Raw genomic sequence first — 19,413 nt, 5'->3', positions numbered from 1 at the left:
CTTTGGCTTCCGGATCATGAAATGCATGTTAAGTAGTTGTCATTTGAGGTGTGGAGCTGCTGGGTTCGGTGTTATTACTGTCTGAGTCTGGAGGAGCCATATTTAGATGGTTTTCGTCCCTCTCGGAGAGTCTTTTCCCTGGCCAGGACAAAACCTTGAAGATGTCTGTCCTCCTCTGAATGTCTGGCTTCTGCTTTTTTAGAAATGGTCCCTAACTCCTCCCATCCTAAGAGACCTGGAGAAAGGGACTCCTTGGAAAGAAATGAATTTTTATATAAATCAGGCAAGAGGTTTAGCTGACCCAGAGAGCAAAAAGAGCCAATCTCTGAAGGAAAGGCCTCTTATAAATCTTGGGAAGAAATTGGCAGGACAGCTCTGGGTCTCAAGCATGAAATCCTAAAGTCTACTTTATCGTCACTGAGATTCCATGGCATCATGAAGCCCAAATCCTTCCTGATCACATTATGCTTCTGAGGACCCTTAAAAAGAGGCAGCCTGACCGGTCTGTAAGGTCCTTTGGGGTAGGGACATTTGTCCTTGTATCCCCGGGTTCTTAATGTTCATTGATCAATTGATGGCAGAATGGACAGAGTGCTGACCTTATTCTCACAGGGCTTGAGTCTAGATCCCAGCTTTGTCACCTGTGTGACGCTTGTGTCAACCTCTTTGGGTCTCAGTTTCTTTATCTGTAAAATGGATGACCTCTAAAGAGCCCTTCCACCTCTACAGCCATGATCCTTTTCTAACTTCAAAAAAAAAAAGTCCTCTTCACACTAACTATGTATCGTCAACTTAGAAATTTCAGCCAGCCACCACTTGTCTGCTGCTTTAAACAGGCTAGCTTATGATCAGAGACAGGCCCAGAAGAACTCAGATATTGTTTCATCCAATTGAATTGGCTTTAGGGCCAACAAACCCTACCAACAACCAAAAATAAGTCCATATAAGGCAGGGGTCCTGCCGATGTAAGATTTCAGAGTTATTTCTGGAAATTCCTTAGCTGATTATTAACTCTGGATGTGGGTACTTCGTGTTTGACTCCTACCCCCACCCAGTAGTCTCAGTATTAAGACGTGTGAGGAATTCATATTGTCTTTAGAAAGTATGGTTTTCTTTTTTGGACTTTAACCCCCAAACCGAAATTTTTGTTTCTAATAAAATAAAACCTAAACGGGTTTTCTCTGTTTTCATATATGTGTATAGAACTGGAGGATGGGGAGTGGGAGATGGAAGGAGAGGGGAGAATGAGGAGATAAGCATGGCATAGTAGACTGAGCCAAAAATGACCTGGGTTCATGGCCTGCCTCTAACACACACTGGCGGGGCAGCTTCGTAGCGCAGTGGATAGAGCACCAGCCCTGGATTCAGGAGGACCTGAGTTCAAATCTGGCCTCAGACACATAACACTTACTAGCTGTGTGACCCTAGGCAAGTCACTTAACCCCCATTGCCCAACCAAAAACAAAAAAACACACAAATACCCACACATTAGCTATGACCATGGATAAGTTATCTAACCTTACTGGACCTCAATCTCCTATTCTCCAAAATTAAGGAGAGTTGAACTATATAGAGTATATCCCAACTCTTAAACTGTAAGTTGTAGTCAAATTGTTGATCAGCAATAGTAGAGTTTCCACACTGGGTGATTCCTACCTGATGAAATTGCTGATTCCAATCCAAAAAGGGTGTAGATCAAAGATCCATATTACTTTGGTGTTCTCACCAGAATGCTGCTTTTTCCCACGTGTTAAAGCCTTTTATAAAAATTGTGTGCTACTTGAAGAACATTTGGTAGGATCCAAGAAGAGTGATTAAAAAACAAAGTCCTAGAAAGTTGCCTGTGACACTTAGGTATTCCATGACTTGCCCAGAGTCTCTTAGCTGGTCTCTATCACTGGCAGAATTTGCATCTAGGTCTTCCTGACTCCTGAGCTGCCTCTTCCCATTTCTTAATAAGTCAAAACACTTCTTTGTGGTCATATAAGAATCACTGTATGCACAATCGTGTCCAAGCCAAAATAAACCTGTTTTCCCAATTGCCCCCTTAGCATTCTGGGGATAAACCCCATTTGTTTTTTCTCTGTTGTCTAACTTTTCTTTTCCCCTATAGGAAGAGAGCACCTGTGCAAAGTACACGCTCAAGTACTGCTCATCCTGTTTTGGGTGCCTGGACAAGTGCCTGAGCCATCTAAACCAGGTACGTTTCTCAAAAGGAGGCCCTTTCTTACACTGAGATGAAGGTTGTAGAATGTAAGCTCCTTTAAGGCCAGTTTCATTTTTGTTTTTCTATCTCCAGAACCAAGCACCGTGCCTGGCACTTAGTAGGTACTTAATATGTGCTTGTAGGGTTAAGCTTAGTTGAATGAAGTGAAAGGCAATGGAATTGGCAGTTCAGAATTGCCTTTGGCTTTAAAGTACAGTTGTCTCTTGGGTTCTGAAAGAAACGTATTTCTCTTCTCCAGCAAAGAGAACAAAAGGGAATGAATCACTCGTTTGTGAATATAGCATTTTCAGTGTCTTGTCAGAGAACTATAATTTTCCTTTAAACAGGGAGGAAATTGCCTCCCTAATTTTACACATTCCACCAATCTTCTTTCAAGATATAAATAACTTCTTTCCCCTGTAATTTATGAACATTTGCATACTACCATTGTTTAAATTTTTACTTTTTTGTCCAAAGATATTCAAATTGATGAAAAGCACAGAATCTTTGAGTTGAATTCTCTCTCTCCTCCAGAAGTATGGCCTCCCCATCATTCCCTCCCTTTCCTCATCTTCGATATCTCTTAATTCACTGACTTCTCGTATGCCCATAAGCATGCCCAGGTCTCCCTAGCCCTTAAAAACCTTTTTTTTCCTTCCATCCCCTCAAGCTATCATCCAAACTCCTAGAAATGACCATGTACAATCATTGCCTCCAAACCTACCTCCTATACAGTTAAAAAAAAAAAGTTTCATTGATGTCTTTTTTAACGTATTCCTTTCCAATGACTCTACTACCACCTCCACCATAGAACCTTCTTTTCTTTTCTTTTCTTTTTTTTTAACAAAGAAATAAATAAGCTAAACAAAACAACACTTTGGCCATGTCAGACTTCACCTGTATAGTCCATGACTTCCCTTCCAAGACAATAAGTTTCATTGATGTATTAAACTCTAAAGTAAAGATTGGTCATTGCACTGGTCAGAATGTTGATGTCTCTGAGTGTTTTCTTTTACATTAGTGGGAGTCTGTAAGTTATTTTTTTAAAAAAGCATGATTATTGTGTAAGTTGTTCTCTTCGTTCTGCTTACTTCATTCTGCATCAGTTCATGCATATCTCAAGTTTCTCAGAATTCTTCATATTTGACATTTCATATAGCACAATAATATCCCATCATGTTCCTATACCAAAGTTTATTCAGCTGTTACTCAATATGTGGTACTTTTCTCTCTGTCTTTGACCTCTTTGGGGCATAATCCCAGAAGTGGTTCACTGATCCAAAGGTGCTGTACTATATAATAACATTTCTATTATAATTGCAAAATTATGTTCCAGAATAGTTGTCCCAACTCACAGTTCTACCGTCAGTACATTAATGTGCCTGTCCCCACAGTCCCTCCACCCGTCACTATTTTCACCTCTCGTTATCTCTACCAATCTGATCTTTAACAGCTTGTTTTAATTTACATTGATCTTATTATTAGAGATTCAGAGCATTCTTTTATATGGTGATTGCTCCTTTGCATTTTTTCTTTTGCGTATTTGACTACTTAGCTATCTGGACACTCACTGATCAGCCTTTTGCAATCTGGCTTCCAGCCCCACCATTCAATTGAAACTTCACTTTTTAGGTTGCCATTGATCTCTTAACTGCTAAATCCAGGGGCCTACTCTTAGCCTTTGCTTTGACATCTCTGTACCTTTAATAATGGTGATCTCTCTCTCTCTCTCCCTCCCTCCCTCCCTCCTTCTGTCACCCAAAAGTCTTGTTAAACTGCCTTAAGATTTTTGGGGCACCATATATGTAGATGTAGATATACATATATTTATTAAAAATTTATCTGTGAGGGCAGCTAAATGGCACAGTGGATAGAGCACTAGCCCTGAAGTCAGGACGACCTGAATTCAAATTCGGTCTCAGACCAGACACTTGACACTTACTAGCTGTGTGACCCTGGGCAAGTTATTTAACCCCAGTTGCCTCTCAAAACACAAACAAAAAATTTATCTGTGTAGATATTTCATCCTTCTCGGTAGACAGTAAGCTTTTTGAGGGCAAGGACTGAATTGTTTCTGTCTTTGTATTCACAGCACCTACTACTGTACCTGGCACATCATAGGTATTTTATAAATGAATGGATTGTACAGTAGAAAGAGCAATGGGTTAGGAACTAGGAAACTTAATTTTTTAATCCCACCTCTACCACTAACTAGCTGTGTGGCCTTAGACAATTTATAATTTATCTCACCTGTCTTGGCTTCGGCACTGGTAAGAACCATTTTTTCATCTGTAAAATATGTAGGGAGAGGGGAGAAGTCAGACCAAATCTCATAGGTCCCTTCCACCTCCAGTATTTAGTGGCTATATAGGTATTCACTGACCATGTTGTATTGGGTACATTGTCCCTGCCCTTAGGGAATTTGCAGTCTAGGTCAGGTGCTGTGACAGAACCACATACAACCTTTAAATCATCATGTAAGACAGCAAATGTCAGATATTGAAATAAATGGTACAGATAAGTCCTAAGATATTTCAGAAAAGGGAAGGAATCAGTGCAAGCTGCAGGGATCAGGGAAAGCTTCTTAGAGAGGGGAAGGAGGGAGTTGTGAAAGGAAATCCCTCTAACTGATCTACAACTTAGTAACTAAGCCTTAGAGAGTTTCCTGAGGCTCAGTGACTTGTTCATGGTCACACAGCTACTGAGTGTCAGTGGCAAGGTTTGAACGTAGATGGTGCAGTGGATAGAGCGCAAGGTCTGAAGTCAGGAAGACTTCAAGAGTTCAAATCCAGCCTCAGATACGTACTAGCTGTGTGACCCTGGGCAAGTAAGTTACCCCGTTTGTCTCGGTTTCCTCATCTATAAAAAGAGTTGGAGAAGGAAATGAAAAACCATTCCAATATCTTTGCCAAGAAAACCCCAAGTTGGGTCATGAACAGTTAAACACGACTAAAGTGCTCAACAGCAACAACTTTTCCTGACAGGAAAGCGATCTGTCCATTCCCTGATATTGCTACTTGTGCTTATACCAGTGACTAATTATAATAATTATATAGTCCTTTAAGGTTTGCAAAAGGCTTTCCATACATTATCATATTTCATCCTCACAACAACCCTATAAGTAAGTGCTATTATTATCTCCATTTTTTTTACAGATGAGGAAACTGAGGCTAAAAGAGTCATATAGCTAATAAATGCCTGAGGAGGGATTTGTTGAACTCAGGTCTTCATGACTCCAAGTCTAGCACTCTATTGGCTATGCCAGGCTTCCTCTTAATCAGTCCTTAATGTATAGGTTGGTTGGTTTGTTTTTTAACACCTCTGAAAGAAGACACAGCCTCCCCCTTTCTTTATTATCCAGTCTACCCAAATCCACCTCCCACAAGTCAGCAAAGCTTCTGGAACATCCTGCTTGGCCAACTGTGTTCCCCTTGTACAACCCCAAATCCTAAATCAGTTAATCAACAAGCATTTGTGAAATGCCTGCTGTGTGTTGGACACCACTAAGAGCTGGGGATGAAATATAAAAGATAGTTCCTGCCCTCAAGGAGCTTACATTCTGCTGGGGAAGCAAACATGTTCATGGGTAAATATGGGACATATTATACACACGCACATGCACAAGCACACATACATATATATCTTAATCTATTTTTTTAAAGTGCTTTGCTATGTTGACTTAGTGGATAAGTATACAATTTTTGCCCTAAGTATCCATATTATCTATTCACCGTAAGGAAGGCAAGGCAAGGCAAAAATAATTTATTTAATTATTTATTTTATTAATTATTTATTTTATTAATTTAAATTTATAATTTATTTAATTTATATAATGATACAGAGCCAGCTGGGATGGTACTCTTTTTGATGACTGTAACGAAGATACGTCATGTTATTTTAGTGGTGAGGAGCAGGGAAAAAAATGTGACAAGTTTAACTTTCCATTTTTTTTTTATTTTGACAGTATAATTCTAACGAATGGCCAAGTGTGTAGTACTAGGTTCAAGACAGCATTGTATAATGGTCAGGTTGCTGAAATTGAAGTTAGAAGAGACCTGTGTTCAAATGTTGCCTCCAGCAGTTACCATGTAACCACAAGCAAGGCACATAGCTTTGCCAAGTTTCAGCTGCCTCATATGTAAAATGGGAATAATAATGACATTCCCTAAATAAGGAAGTACCTCCTTCATAAAGCAAATATAAGGATCAAATACAAATCTTAAAACATTATATAAATATCAGTTATTTCTAATAATAATAATATTTCTGTTATTTCTAATAATTGCTTCTAATAATAATAACTGACTTTTTAGGACTATAGATTTTAAGCTAGAAGGGACCTTAGAGGCTACTGAGTCCAACCCTGTAATTTTACAGATGAGGAAAACTGCAGCATAGAAAGGTTGTAACTTGCAAGCCCAGGGTCACACAGGTAGTATCTGAGGTGAGATTTGAACCCAGGTCTTCCTGACTCCAACTCCAGTACTCTCTCTGTTATGCCACAGTTTCTAGTACTTTATTCTGACCAGAGCATTGTAGGATTGTTTCTACTGTTGTTATTGTTGGCTTGGTCCTATGAGAGACAATATGGTGTAGCAGACAAGGAGCTGACCTCCAAGTCAGAAAGCCCTGGGTTCAAGTCCTGTCTCTGACACATCCTGGCTGTGTGACCCTGGGTAACTCTCTTTACCTCTTTGAGCCCTAGACAACTCTCTAAGACTATAAAGCTGCGAAAAAAACAATTGGCGATTTACGTTGGTAAAGGGAGTTTATATATCTGAAACCACAGGTTATTGTTATTATTATCGTATTAATAATAGGGAAGTACCTATATAATAGAGAAGTGTCTTCTTCATAAAGTTGCGTTAAGAATCAAATGCTTACCTTATTTTAAGCTGTGTGTGTATATATGGATGTATATATACACATATATGTATATTGTGTACATATATACATATTCAGACATATGTGTGTATGTATTAGGTATAATTATATACATAATGGTAATGTCAAAAATAACCACAACAATAGCAAAATCTTGCATTGCTCTGGCCTAGGGCATGCACAAGACAGGGTGGTAGAGATGACGGTGCTTTCTGTATCTTCCTACCAAGATTTTTTTTTTTAATTATATTAGAGATTTAGGGTTTTATTTTTCTTTACACCATAGTCACTTCCCAATACCATCAACCTCCAACAAAAATTTTTCTAACAAAGAAGTTAAGCAAAACAAAATGATGCGATGGTCATATCTGGCAGTGTATATTGTATTCTGTACCTCTAGTCCACGACTTCTCTACTGAGAAGAAAGAGCTGTGTTTCATCTTCAGGTCTCAGAAATCAAGATTTGTCATTGTATGGATCTGAGTTCTCATGGTTTTTAATGTGGTTTTCCTTTATATTCTCAACATAGTTGTTTGTGTTGTTTTCTAAGGTTATATTCTCCCAGTGTTGTAGCACAAATAAGGATGCCTGGGCTGCTAATAGAATTACGGCCAACGATCATTTCAGAGACCATTATTCAGTGACACATTTCTGCCTTTGGCTGTGATGTGGGATTGCTATGGCGCCAGTAAGTTCAGTACTCCATTTCATTGACCAATGGCCAGAGTCAGGACAAAATGAATCAGATTTACTTGGTACAAATAGCAGAGCTTGACTAGTCCTCAAATCAGCTCTAAGGTCCTAAATAAATACAAGATCATTATCTCTCTCCACCCCAGATTCTACTGACTTTCAAAATATATCAGTCAGCAGGGTCCCTAAACAGTCCATTGGAACCATCTCAGCCCTTGTCTGATGAGATAAAAAACTTGGTGGTAGCTAAGAAGTATTTAGCTACACACATCCAATACCCCCGCCTTCCTCTCCGCCCCATACTTTTTTCTGGCTTCCAAAGCACATAATGTCGGCTTCTGTCTCAAGAGCCTTTGTGACAGAGACTTCACTTTTTAATATCTCAAAGTCTTCTTTTCTTCTGCCTTCCTCTGTTAGCCCGATTTCAATAAACCTTTTTTTTCACCGTCCATCAATAGTGCAAGGGTGCCCCTTCATTTTTCCATTTGGAGTTTTGGTTCATCCTTAGCCAACTGGCAGGTCTTCAGCTACCCTCTTCCATGGGGCAGCACGTGCATTCAGGAAGAAAGTAACGAATGATGTGGAGTTTCTTTATCCAGATGCCCTACATGATTTAAAAGCCTTAAAGAGGCCCAGTCCTTCTGGAGTAAACATTGCCAGAATCAGGATGCCTCACTAGAGACCAAGTTAGCCAAACAAAGCTATTCTTTTTAAAGTTTGCATGTAATTAAAACAGTCATTCAGAATTCAAGTTACCCTCTTATCCATGTCTATTCTGGGGGCTGGCAGCTAATCTTGTGAGGATGGATATGCTATGTGCGTGTATGCATATCATGCAAAAATATACATTTGTGTATATATGATCATTTACAGGAAAAATTCTTTTGTAGCCAACAGTAATCCTCATAGTGCAGCTGTTTCTGGGCAAATGGTACGTATCCCTAGTTTAAATAGAAAGGAATTGAGGCACCAAGTAAGCATACCATTTGCCAGGGACCATGAAATGTCTCAAGAGCAACAAATAGAAGTTGGTGATGGAAACTCATTCCATTTAGAGCCAGAAGGGACTTTAGAGTTTATCTATCTCATCCTTAACATTTTTTCAGCTGAGTAAACTGAGGCTGAGAAAAGTAACCAGACCAAATTTACACAGGGAGTAAGCAGATCTGGGATTTAAACCCAGGTCTTCTGTTTTTACTCTTTTCATCACATCACACTGCCTTGCTCTTGGATCCTAGGGCACCATTTGGAAGCCACTGAGGCTCCAGAGCATGACCTTCTATATCCATGGCTTTGAGCTGTCTGGGGCAGAGGCCCTGCCAGCCATGGGTGCTGAAATGTGAACTCACGAATCTGGGACTAGAACCGTATTGGACCATACCTGTCCCGACCTACATCTGTGACAAAGATGGAGGAACAGCCGTCAGAAACAGAGCTCTTTTCAACAGATCCTGGCTTAAAATTTCTCCACCTGGGACATATAGGAGTAAACCGAAATAGAAAGGGTGGTAGAAAGGAGTAAGAAAAGTATATACATGGAACCCCCCACTTAGGCACTGGTTTTTGTTTTGTTAAGTTGTTTTAGTTGTATCCAACTCTTTGTGACCCCATTTGGGGTTTTCTTGGCAAAGATACTAGAGTGGTTTGCAATTTCCTTTTCCGGCCCATTTTACAGACAAGGAAACTAAGGCAAGGAGTGACTTGCTCATGGTCACCACCAGGGGCACTAACTTAGGCACTAACCTGTGGTGAATGGTGTCTGCCTATCAGACATAATTATCTGACTGCTTCTAAATAAATTATTCATCAAAGTTCGGCTTTATCTGTCTTCTTAATTTAATCAGCACCTATTAAGTGCCTCCTATATGCCAGGCATTGAGAATACAAAGACAGAAAAGCAATCCCTGCCCTCAAGAAACTTATCCTCTTTTAGGGAAGGAAATAACATATACATAGAAAATTAAATACAAACTATGTATACTTTTGGAGGGGAAAAGGGACATGAGCAGCTGGAGGAATCAGGACAGGCTTCTTGGAGAAGACAGCGCTTGAGCTGAGCTTTGAAGGAAGCTAGGAATTCTGTGAGGTGACTGTAAGGGAAGCGTGGAGGGTGGCCTGTGCAAAGGTCTGCAGGCAGGAAATGGGGATAGTGAGTACAAGGAACAGCAGGAAGGCCACTCTGGTCGGACCGTAGGAGAGTAATGAGCAGAAAGCAAGCCTGGAAAGGGAGGCTGGAGCCAGACTAAAAGGGACATTAAAAGTCAAATACAGGAGTTTGCATTTTATAGTAATGGCTCCCCCCGCAAAAAAAAGCCTTCTTCTTTTAGCCCCATCTGAATAGATGAGGAAATTGAAGCTAATGAGGTTGTGATTTACCAACCAGCCAACATTTATTGAGTGCCTGTTGTGTGCCAAGCATAGTGCTGGGAATACAAAGACCAAAAAAAAAAAAATAGGTCCTGCCCTCGGGAAACTTACATTCTAATGGGGCCAACAACCTGTGTATGAGTTCAAATCTAGATACTTGCTAGCTGTCTGTCCCCTAGTAAGTCACCTCACCTCTCTAGGCCTTGATTTCCTCATCTGTAAAACAAGGGGATTGGATTTGATGACCTCTAAGGTCCTTTCTCGCTCTAAATCCATGATGCTTCGAGCCTCTGAATATATACAGAATATTTACAGCTTTGAGGGGAGAGGGCAGTAGCTGTCAGGGAAAGGATTTAAACCCAGGTCTCAGCTAACTATAAATCCAAGATTCGTTCTAGTATTTTCTGTATACTTTTTTCCAATCTATTTATACTATATGTGTAAATATACATAGAATGTATATATATGAAGAATATATATGTACAATCTATCTATACATATGTATACAAAATGTATATACACATAGAATGTGTGTATACATACATATATACATACACACAGAATGTAAGCTCCTTGGGGGCAGGGGCTATTTAATCTTAATCTTTTTATCCCCATCACATAGCACAGTGGCTGGCACTTACACTATTGGCAGTATTTATATTTACAAGTATGTTTGTACATTGTTCGGTACGTAGACCGAACCTTTGTATAACTTGACTGCTGACAATATTGTGAGTTCCCTAAGAGTGGATACCATGATCTCATGCAGCTATATGCTGAGTAATATCTAACAACCACCTTTCTGGAGAAAAAGAAATCTACGCAGGGTGCACTTCAAGTTTAATGTGCACTATTAACATTTTCTCCATCACTTTCTTAAACCTAGACAATCAACAGAATAATAAATCAAGCCCTGATTTGTAGCATTTGCCAATTTCTGAGGCATGAATGAAATTTACACTGAAAATGTAACCATTGGGTTGGAGTTGGGTCCAGTACATCCCTGCCCTTGCGTGTCTTTTGTTGTCCCCTTAAGAGCTGAGGCTGTGCCCAGGACACATCCTTGGCATCCAAATCCAGTGCTCTTGCCACTGTCCCACATACAGCTGGGGAACAGTGGGGTGTAAATGCTAAGATAATTTGATAAAGTTGGCTGAGTTGAGCTGAATGGCTAGAAGCTGCCCCTGATGTCACTGGAGCTGAGAGAAGTTTGGGAAATGCAGACTCTAACATTCCAGTGGCATTAAAGGTTTCAGTTGAGAGCTAAAAAAATTCTAGATGGCAGTGTGATTCAGTAGAGAGAGTAAGGGAATTAGAGTCCTAGGGCTCTGAATTCAAATTCTGATGCCCCCACACACACACACAAATACACATTTGGGTGAATCACTCCTCTTTTCTGGGCCTTTTACATCCTGTACCGTCAAGTAATACCAAGTAACACCATTTGGGTTATTTCCTTATCTTAAAAAGTGAAGGAGGATGACCCACTGGGTCTCTGAGTTCCCTTTTAGCCATAAATATATGAACCTAAAGACTGTGGCTGAGGCAGTTAGGTGTCACAGTGCATAGGGTGCTGAGCCTGAGTCAGGAGAGCCTAAGTTCAAATCCTGCCCCAGACATTTACTATGTGTGTGACCCTGGGCAAATCGCTTCACCTTGTTTGCCTCAGTTTCCTTATTTGTTAACGAGCCAGACAAGGAAACAGTGAATCACTCCATTATCTTTGCCAAGAAAACTCCAAATGGGGTCACGAAGAATCAGGCACAATTGAAAAACAATGAAAAAAAAAAAAAGACCATGGCTTTAGTTGCTAGATTGTTAGTAGCAAAATGATAGCCCTGAATTTTAATTAGTCATTCGCAGAACCCCCGCAGATCCTTCCCACACTCCACCTCCAGTCCCATCACCCGAAAAATTCTGACCTTGAACCCTCACCTACAGTCTCCTGAAACACATTTCCCTTTTGTCCCCTGTTGCTCAGAAGCAAAGCAAATTCACAGTAGAGGCTGGGAATGTTGCCCACAGCCCTGAAACAGTCATCTGCTTCAACTCTGAATACGATTTTGCTAGACTTTCCCAAAACTTTCAGTTTCTAGCAGTCACTCCAACTCCCACAGCCTTGGGACCTTCCCATCACAACATTTCCTAGTTAGGCTGGAAATGTACTCAGGGAAAGGGCTGCCATCTGTGGGGTCTGAGCTGTGGGAAAACCTTGAGGGAGTCGGCTAAATACAACTTCCTGATAAACCAGGAAGCAGGGGAGAAAGGACACTGAACTGTGCTGTGGAGGGGTTGGGGAGGAGGGGGGCGCGGTGCTGATCTCTTGTTGTCCTGTGGTCAGCAGTCTCCACTGGACAGCTGTACGTGGAAGAGTAACAGCCAAGCACCACATCTGGTGTCACCCACAGCGGGGGGTTCAGTCTCAGTTCTGCCTCTTTCCTAGCTTGCGTGACCTTGGGCAAGTCATGTGTATGACTGTTGGTCCTAAGTTTTCTCACCTGTAAAATGAGAATAATGATTCCTGCCTTGTCTGCCTCAAAGGTTGTCCTGAGGATCAAATGAACTTGTTTGGAAAAAAAATCTGTTAAATTCAACAATCATTTAAGTGCCTCCCAAGGGAAAAAACAAAAACAAAACATCCCTGCCCTCAAGATATACAACAAAGTAATGTGCAGGGTGGGGAACAGAGCACCAGCAACTGGGGCGAGAGTCAGATCCAGAAAGGCCTCTTGGAGGAGGTGAGCCTTAAAGGCAGAGGTGAAAAGGAAGTGTATTCCAGTCAGGGAGAATACGCTGTACAAAAGGCAAAGAGAACATGTTAAGAGATAATGTATGGGACCCAATAAAATATTAGGCTTGGAATTGGGAAGAATTAGATTCAAATCCTGCGCCTCACACCTACTATCTGTGTGACCCTGGGCAAGTCATTTAGTCTCTTATGTGCTTCAACTAATTTTAAGGTTTTATCTGTTAAGACTTTTTAGATCTTCAATGGGAGATGGAGTTCTCATATCACAGAATCTGAAAGTTGGAAGGAAGCCCCACCGCAACACAAGCCACATAGAGCAGAGGATTTCAGAATGAAAGGCTCAGCATCTCTGATAAGAATTCTTCCAACCCTAAGATCTGTGATGCTGTGTCTTAAAATGTAATGTAGTCACCCTTTGGTTTGATGTCTTCCCATTTTTTCTCAGTTTCCATCATCATCAATGGGGCCAAGCAAATGCTAAAATAATATGGCTTTTAAAGGCTTTCAACTCTCCTCAGGGGTGAAATGTATGACATGCTAGGGATTCATTTTGGAATGCTACACAGATCCATGAATCATGGAGGGCAGCAAACCCCACCCACCAGCAGCTCAAGCCTCAGTCCTGGGCTGATGAACTAACAGAAGAAACCATCACAAAGCAACAGGATTATGGACTTACAGGTCCATAGATCCAGAGCATGAAGGGCCTTTAGAGGTCTTCTGGTCTCTGAGATCCCTAAAAGGATAAGTTATTTGCCCTGGGTTACATAGATATTAGGTGGCATAGCTAGTATTTGAACTCGGGTCCTCTGATTATAACCAGCAGTCTGTGTGCTCTATCACCAGTCAGTCAATAAGCACTTATTAAGATTTGAACACTACCCCCTCTAACTTCAAATCCAGTGTTCATCCCCTGGGACCCCTGCAGAACTGGGGAAACAGCAAGGTCTAAGTACAAGAGCACTTGATCCCTGCATCAGAGGACTGAGTTCAGATCTCAGCTCCACCACTCGCCATCTGTGCCACATAAGTCACTTGACCTCTCTATGCCTCAGTTTCCTCATCTGTAAAATGAGGGGGTTAAATTAGATGAGCTCTCAGATCCTTTCCAGTTCTATATCCTTTGATTCCACTGTGTTAGCTTGCACTGCTTCTGTGTTCCTGGCACCTAGTCAAGTTGCTTTCAACATGTTAGTAGCGGGGGGGTGGAGTGGGGGGGGAAGAAAGTGAATTCAAAAGGAAGTCAGGGCTACCATCAAATACAAAGAGTGACCCTAATCATGAAACGGCTGCTTCTACACACCTCAAAAACACACACACACACGTACACACGTATCCACACTCATATTCATGCTTTTATATGCTTTTGTGTACGCACATATATACACACAATTGTATACTCATGCACACACTTATAGACCCACACTTATATGTATAGATGTGTATGTACACATGTATACATGCGCATATGTACACATGTAAATGTATACACGTAATTGTATATATACTTGTATGCCCATACATACATTTGTATACACACACACTTTTATATATACTTATACACCCATACACACACTTAGAGATCCACACTCATATGTGTACATGTGTACATGCGTGTGTGCATGCGTACCCCCCCCCACCCCTTGAGTGCACACACACACACGTCTCCAAGCAAAAGTACCAGAAAGAGGCTACACTGGTGGAAATGATTCTTGTTCTTTGGTGCTTGGAAAGGAAAAAAATCTGTTGCCATGGTAATCATCTTTCAGCAGCCTCATTTTCTTTGAGTACCGGCCTGGCATAGGGAGTTCAGCTGTCTCACAGAGCAGGCATTATCCTCAGCAAACAGGGCCCTTTCCATTTACAGCCTGGCTCTCAGCCACACAGTTTTTCTCATAAAGCTGCCCTGATCAGCCCTTTGCCTCCCCAGCCTGGCCAACACTGTGTTCCCCAGGTCAGAAGGAGGCCGACAGGGGTCTTTTCAAAATGTGTGGTATGTAGAAGTACATAAACATTCCCATTTGTGCCATCTGTGATTCCCCTCACCCCATCCTGTCCTACTCTCCTCTCAGTCTAGAGGGAGACGTCTCTGGCTCCCCAAGGCTCAAGCAGAGGCCCCATTAAAATGGTATGATCTATATGACCTGGGGCTTCTTTGTGAAGATCAGATGGAATAGAGAATGAGGGAATAGAGAAGCAGTGATTTCTGCTCTCTAGAGAGGTCTGACTAATTTTATCTTCCTTCCATTAGTATCTTCAGGCAGGATTTTCTTTTTCTTTTCAGTTGCAGAGGGGATAGAAGGGAGAGAAAATAAATGTTGGTCAATTGAGAAAATAAAATTTAAATAAACAATAAAGGACACCCTCACCTTGCTTGGACTTTACATACCACTCACTCTGACCCAGGTTTTCTGCAAGGATTAAACAAGGTATAAGAAGACAGCATGATAGAGTACAGAGATTGCTGGTCTCGAAGTCCAGAAGACCTGGATTCAAGTCCCATCTCTGACAAAAACTGTCCTTTCTTTGCACTTCAGCAAATGGGCACATAGTAAGTGCTTCATAAATCCTCATTGACAGTGGGGCAGCTAAGTGGGGCTTGGGATAGAGCACCGGCCCTGAAGTCAGGAGGACCTGAATTCAAATCCGATCTCAGACCAAACACTTGACACTTACTAGCTGTGTGACCCTAGGCAAATCACTTAACCCCAATTGCCTAAAAAAAAAAAATCCTCATTGACTGTGTGACCGTGGTGAGCCACGTGCCCTCTCCGTGGTCTCCCTCAGCAGCTCTCCAAGACTCTGAATTGCAGAAAAGACCCTGATCTACGTTGGTAGAAGGCATTTGCCTACCCAGCAGTTAGTTCTCTGTGCCAATGTAATCTTAGGCCCAGGTCCTAATGATAAAGCATTGTAGAAACTTGGGTTTGTTATTCAACAAGGGCAACAGGCCATAGAATCGTAGGCTTAGAGCTGTAGAGTCAGAAATCATCTAGTCCAGTGGGGCCAAGCTCAGATAGAAAAAGATCCCCTTCAGTTGTTTAGTCAGTTAGTTGTGTCCAAGTCTTTGTGACTCCATTTGGGGTTTCCTTGGTATCGGTACTGTATTATGCTGTGTATTATATTCTGTTATATATTATATTTCTCAGTCTGCTCTGATTTTTTTCATTTCTCAATCAGGAGATGGGTAGCATGTTTCATCATGAGTTTTCTGGAATCATGGTTGGTCATTATGTTGATCAGAATTCCTAAATCTTTTTTTTGAGTTTTTTGTCTGTATGATATTATTGTCATTGTATAAATTGTTCTCCTGGTTCTGCCTGCTTCAATCACTTCACTTATACAAGTCTTTGCAGGTTTTTCTAAAACCATAGGGGCAAACTTTTAGTAGAGGGTGGCTGTGACATGTAAGATGTTTGTGACAACATATGCAACATTCTATATCCACAGCACCACACACACACACACACACACACACACACACACACACACACACTTCTCCAATGAAAAAAGAAAGCACATCTCCTCTCCTCTCTGAAGCCAACATATCATTTAAATTATGCTGTATTCAGTTTCATGAGCATTATCAAATTCATTGTGCATATTTAAAGGTGTTTTCTGACCCAGATCCTTATTATTCAATTTAATTTAACAATCACGTATTAAGCATCTGCTTTGTATAGGGCACTGTCTATGACATGGAAGGTGTAACACATGCATTTCTATTAGCTGAATGCTTATTACAACTTTCAGCGAAGCAAACAATTTATGAGTTGCCAGGAGCTTTACAATTAGTCCAGCACCAAAGCCGATGCAGCAATTCCTTCTACCAAATTCCCTAATAAATGGTCAGCAAGCTTCCATTGAAACGCAGCCAAAGATGGCACACTCCTGTCTTATGAGGTAGCCCCTTGTATCCTCTTCATGGTACTTTTGCATTACCCATTTCAACTTTACTGCCACAATTTGTTCAGCCATTCCCCTCTCACTGAGGACCAACTTTCCTTCCAGTTCTTTGCTATGACGAGAATGTCTGCCATGAATATTTTTTGTACCTATGGCAGCTGTCCTTCCTTTCTCCGGTGGATTTATCAAAAATCCAAGAAATAGATGTTGGGGGCTCTCAAGCTTATTTAATAAAAAAAAATGGAGGCCTTAATTTGTTTCCATTTTCAAAGACACTGTCTGAGGCATGAAAATCTCCAGAACTTGATAGAACCATGTAGCTTAGCTTAGCCTGAAGACCAGCACATTTGTCATGCAGCAATATGATGGGTGAATTCCTGAAGTGACCAGAATGGAAATAGTTTAGTGAATGCTAGAATCACAGAGGCCCAAGGATTTCTAATGGAGTGGCCCTGGTGGGGAGCTTGTGATAAAAAGAGGGCTCAGAACTGAATGAATGAATGAAGCATTTATTGTGTGTTTACTGTATTGAAAACCTTGTGCTAAGGGCTGGAAATACAAATAGAAAGGCAAAACAGTCCTTGCTCTTGTGTGATTGCACATGTACATGTTACAGTAGATTAAACAAGGAATCTGATAGTCCATTTTGTTGTTAGGCTGTGTGATTTCCCTGGTATTTCATTTCGTTCTGGAAGAGCACATGAATACCAGCACAATTCTGGGAACCAAGCAGTTTTTCATAACTCATATTCTTTGGCTGTAGCCAATTATTTATTCTTATGTTTCTGGTGCACTGTGAAATAGACGGCCATTTTCCTGACAAACTAAATGGATTAATTCTTGTCAGAAACTTTTCTGTCATAACCCAAGCATTTGGGGGTTTGGGGATTTTCAGTCCAAACCTGTGATTCCATTGGCATACAGAACTCCCTAGAAGGAACCACTCCCTACTAATACAAGTCAGCTTCTGTTAATGCCTTTTAGAGTCCTGCAGGGTGGCCTAGGGCACTGGGAGGTTAAGTGACTTGGATAGGGTCACACATTCCTGTTAAAGGCAGGACTTGAATCCTGGGAGTTTTCTTGACTCTCAGGCATTACTGTGCCTTGCTGCCTCTCACCCCTCACACAGCATGAAAAGAAAGAAGTTATTGCCTTGAGGCAATAATACCAGGAATCCATTCCAAAATGAAAGTTGATTTTTTCCCCTGCCAGCTCCTTGGTAAATGTCTTTGCCCTTCTACAGAGAAGAGATTAATTCTGCCAGCTTAAATGAAAAGAGGACCTGTGTGAGTTATGAACCTATTATCAATGTGCGAAGGCAGCTAGGTGGTGCAGTGGTTAGAGCACCCACTCTGAAGTCAGGAGGACTTGAGTTCAAATATGCTCTCAGACACTAGCTGTGTGACCCTGGGCAAGTCACTTAACCCTGTTTACCTCAGTTTCCTCATCTGTAAAATGAGCTGGAAAAGGAAATGGCAAATCACTCCAGTATCTCTGCAGGAAAACTCCAAATGGGGTCCTGAAGAGTTAGAAACAACCAAACAACAACATCAGTGTGGGAAATTCCTGAAATGGCGACTCTTTTATTCATTGCTGATCCATAACTCATCAGCACCTTACATATTAGTCTTTGAGAAATGCCCTGGTGCTCTGAAAAGGTAATTAATAACCATAGCCATGTAACTAGTACGTGCTTTGGAACAGATGTCCTCCTGGTTCCAAGACCAAACCTCTGTCCTCTACATCAGGGGAAGGCTTCCATTTCTTTTTTGGATAAATCTTCTGTAGAGTATTTACAGAAAGACAGTGACAAGAATCCAAATATAACATGTCAACAAGCATTTTTTGGGGGGGTGGTTTGTTTATTTTTGGGTGAGGCAATAGGGATTAAGTGACTTGCCCAGGGTCACACAGCTAGTGTCAAGTGTCTGAGGCCAGATTTGAACTCAGGTCCTCCTGAGTCTGGAACTGGTTCTCTATTTACTTCACCTTCTAGCTGCCACCAACAAACATTTATTAAATGCCTGTTATGTGCCAGGCATTGTGCTAAGTGCTGATGGCTACAAAGAAAAGCAAAAACAATCAAGTTCACAATCTAATGAGGGAGACAGCACACAAATAACTATGTACAAACAAGATAAATACAAGAAAATTTGGATGAAATCTCAGAAGGAAAGCACTAGCATCAAGGGAGCGGAGGAAAGATGTCTTGTATGAGATAGGATTTGAACTGAGTCTGGAAGGAAGGCAGGAAATCTAGGAGACAGAGGTGAGAAGGGAGAGAATTCCAGCCATAGGGAACAGCCAGTGAAAAATTCATGGAGTGCTGAACAGAATCTGGATGAGTCTCAACCCCCTTGACCCACACAGCTAGAGGTCTCCATAATGATGAGTGTCTAGAGCCATTTGAATTATTGAATTATAACAATTATAGGTTTACAGTTTCTCTTTCCAAGAAGAGAAAATTCTGGCTCTCTGTTAAAATGAGATCAATGATATGATAATGCTGGCTTCAGTTTGGATTTAATGTGAAAAAGCATTTTCTCCGTGTCAAATCTACATCTCTCTCTCTCTCTCTCTCTCTCTCTCTCTCTCTCTCTCTCTCTCT

General features: G+C 41.1%; 1 protein-coding gene across 2 annotated transcripts in view; it reads left to right on the top strand.

Moving 5' to 3' along the window:
• The window catches only part of SLC44A3 (solute carrier family 44 member 3), a 104,242-nt gene that overhangs the window by 75,020 nt on the left and 9,809 nt on the right, over positions 1-19,413 (top strand). For both annotated transcript variants that reach the window (XM_027862621.1, XM_027862622.1), the window contains one exon: positions 2,114-2,200. In XM_027862621.1, the coding sequence (XP_027718422.1) occupies positions 2,114-2,200 (87 nt within the window). The remainder of the gene's footprint in view (positions 1-2,113; positions 2,201-19,413) is intronic.

Source organism: Vombatus ursinus, unplaced genomic scaffold (genome assembly GCF_900497805.2).
Source record: "Vombatus ursinus unplaced genomic scaffold, bare-nosed wombat genome assembly UNPS02014769.1, whole genome shotgun sequence".
In the NCBI taxonomy this organism is placed as follows: Eukaryota; Metazoa; Chordata; class Mammalia; order Diprotodontia; family Vombatidae; genus Vombatus; species Vombatus ursinus.
This window is presented reverse-complemented; position numbering and strand designations above follow the sequence as displayed.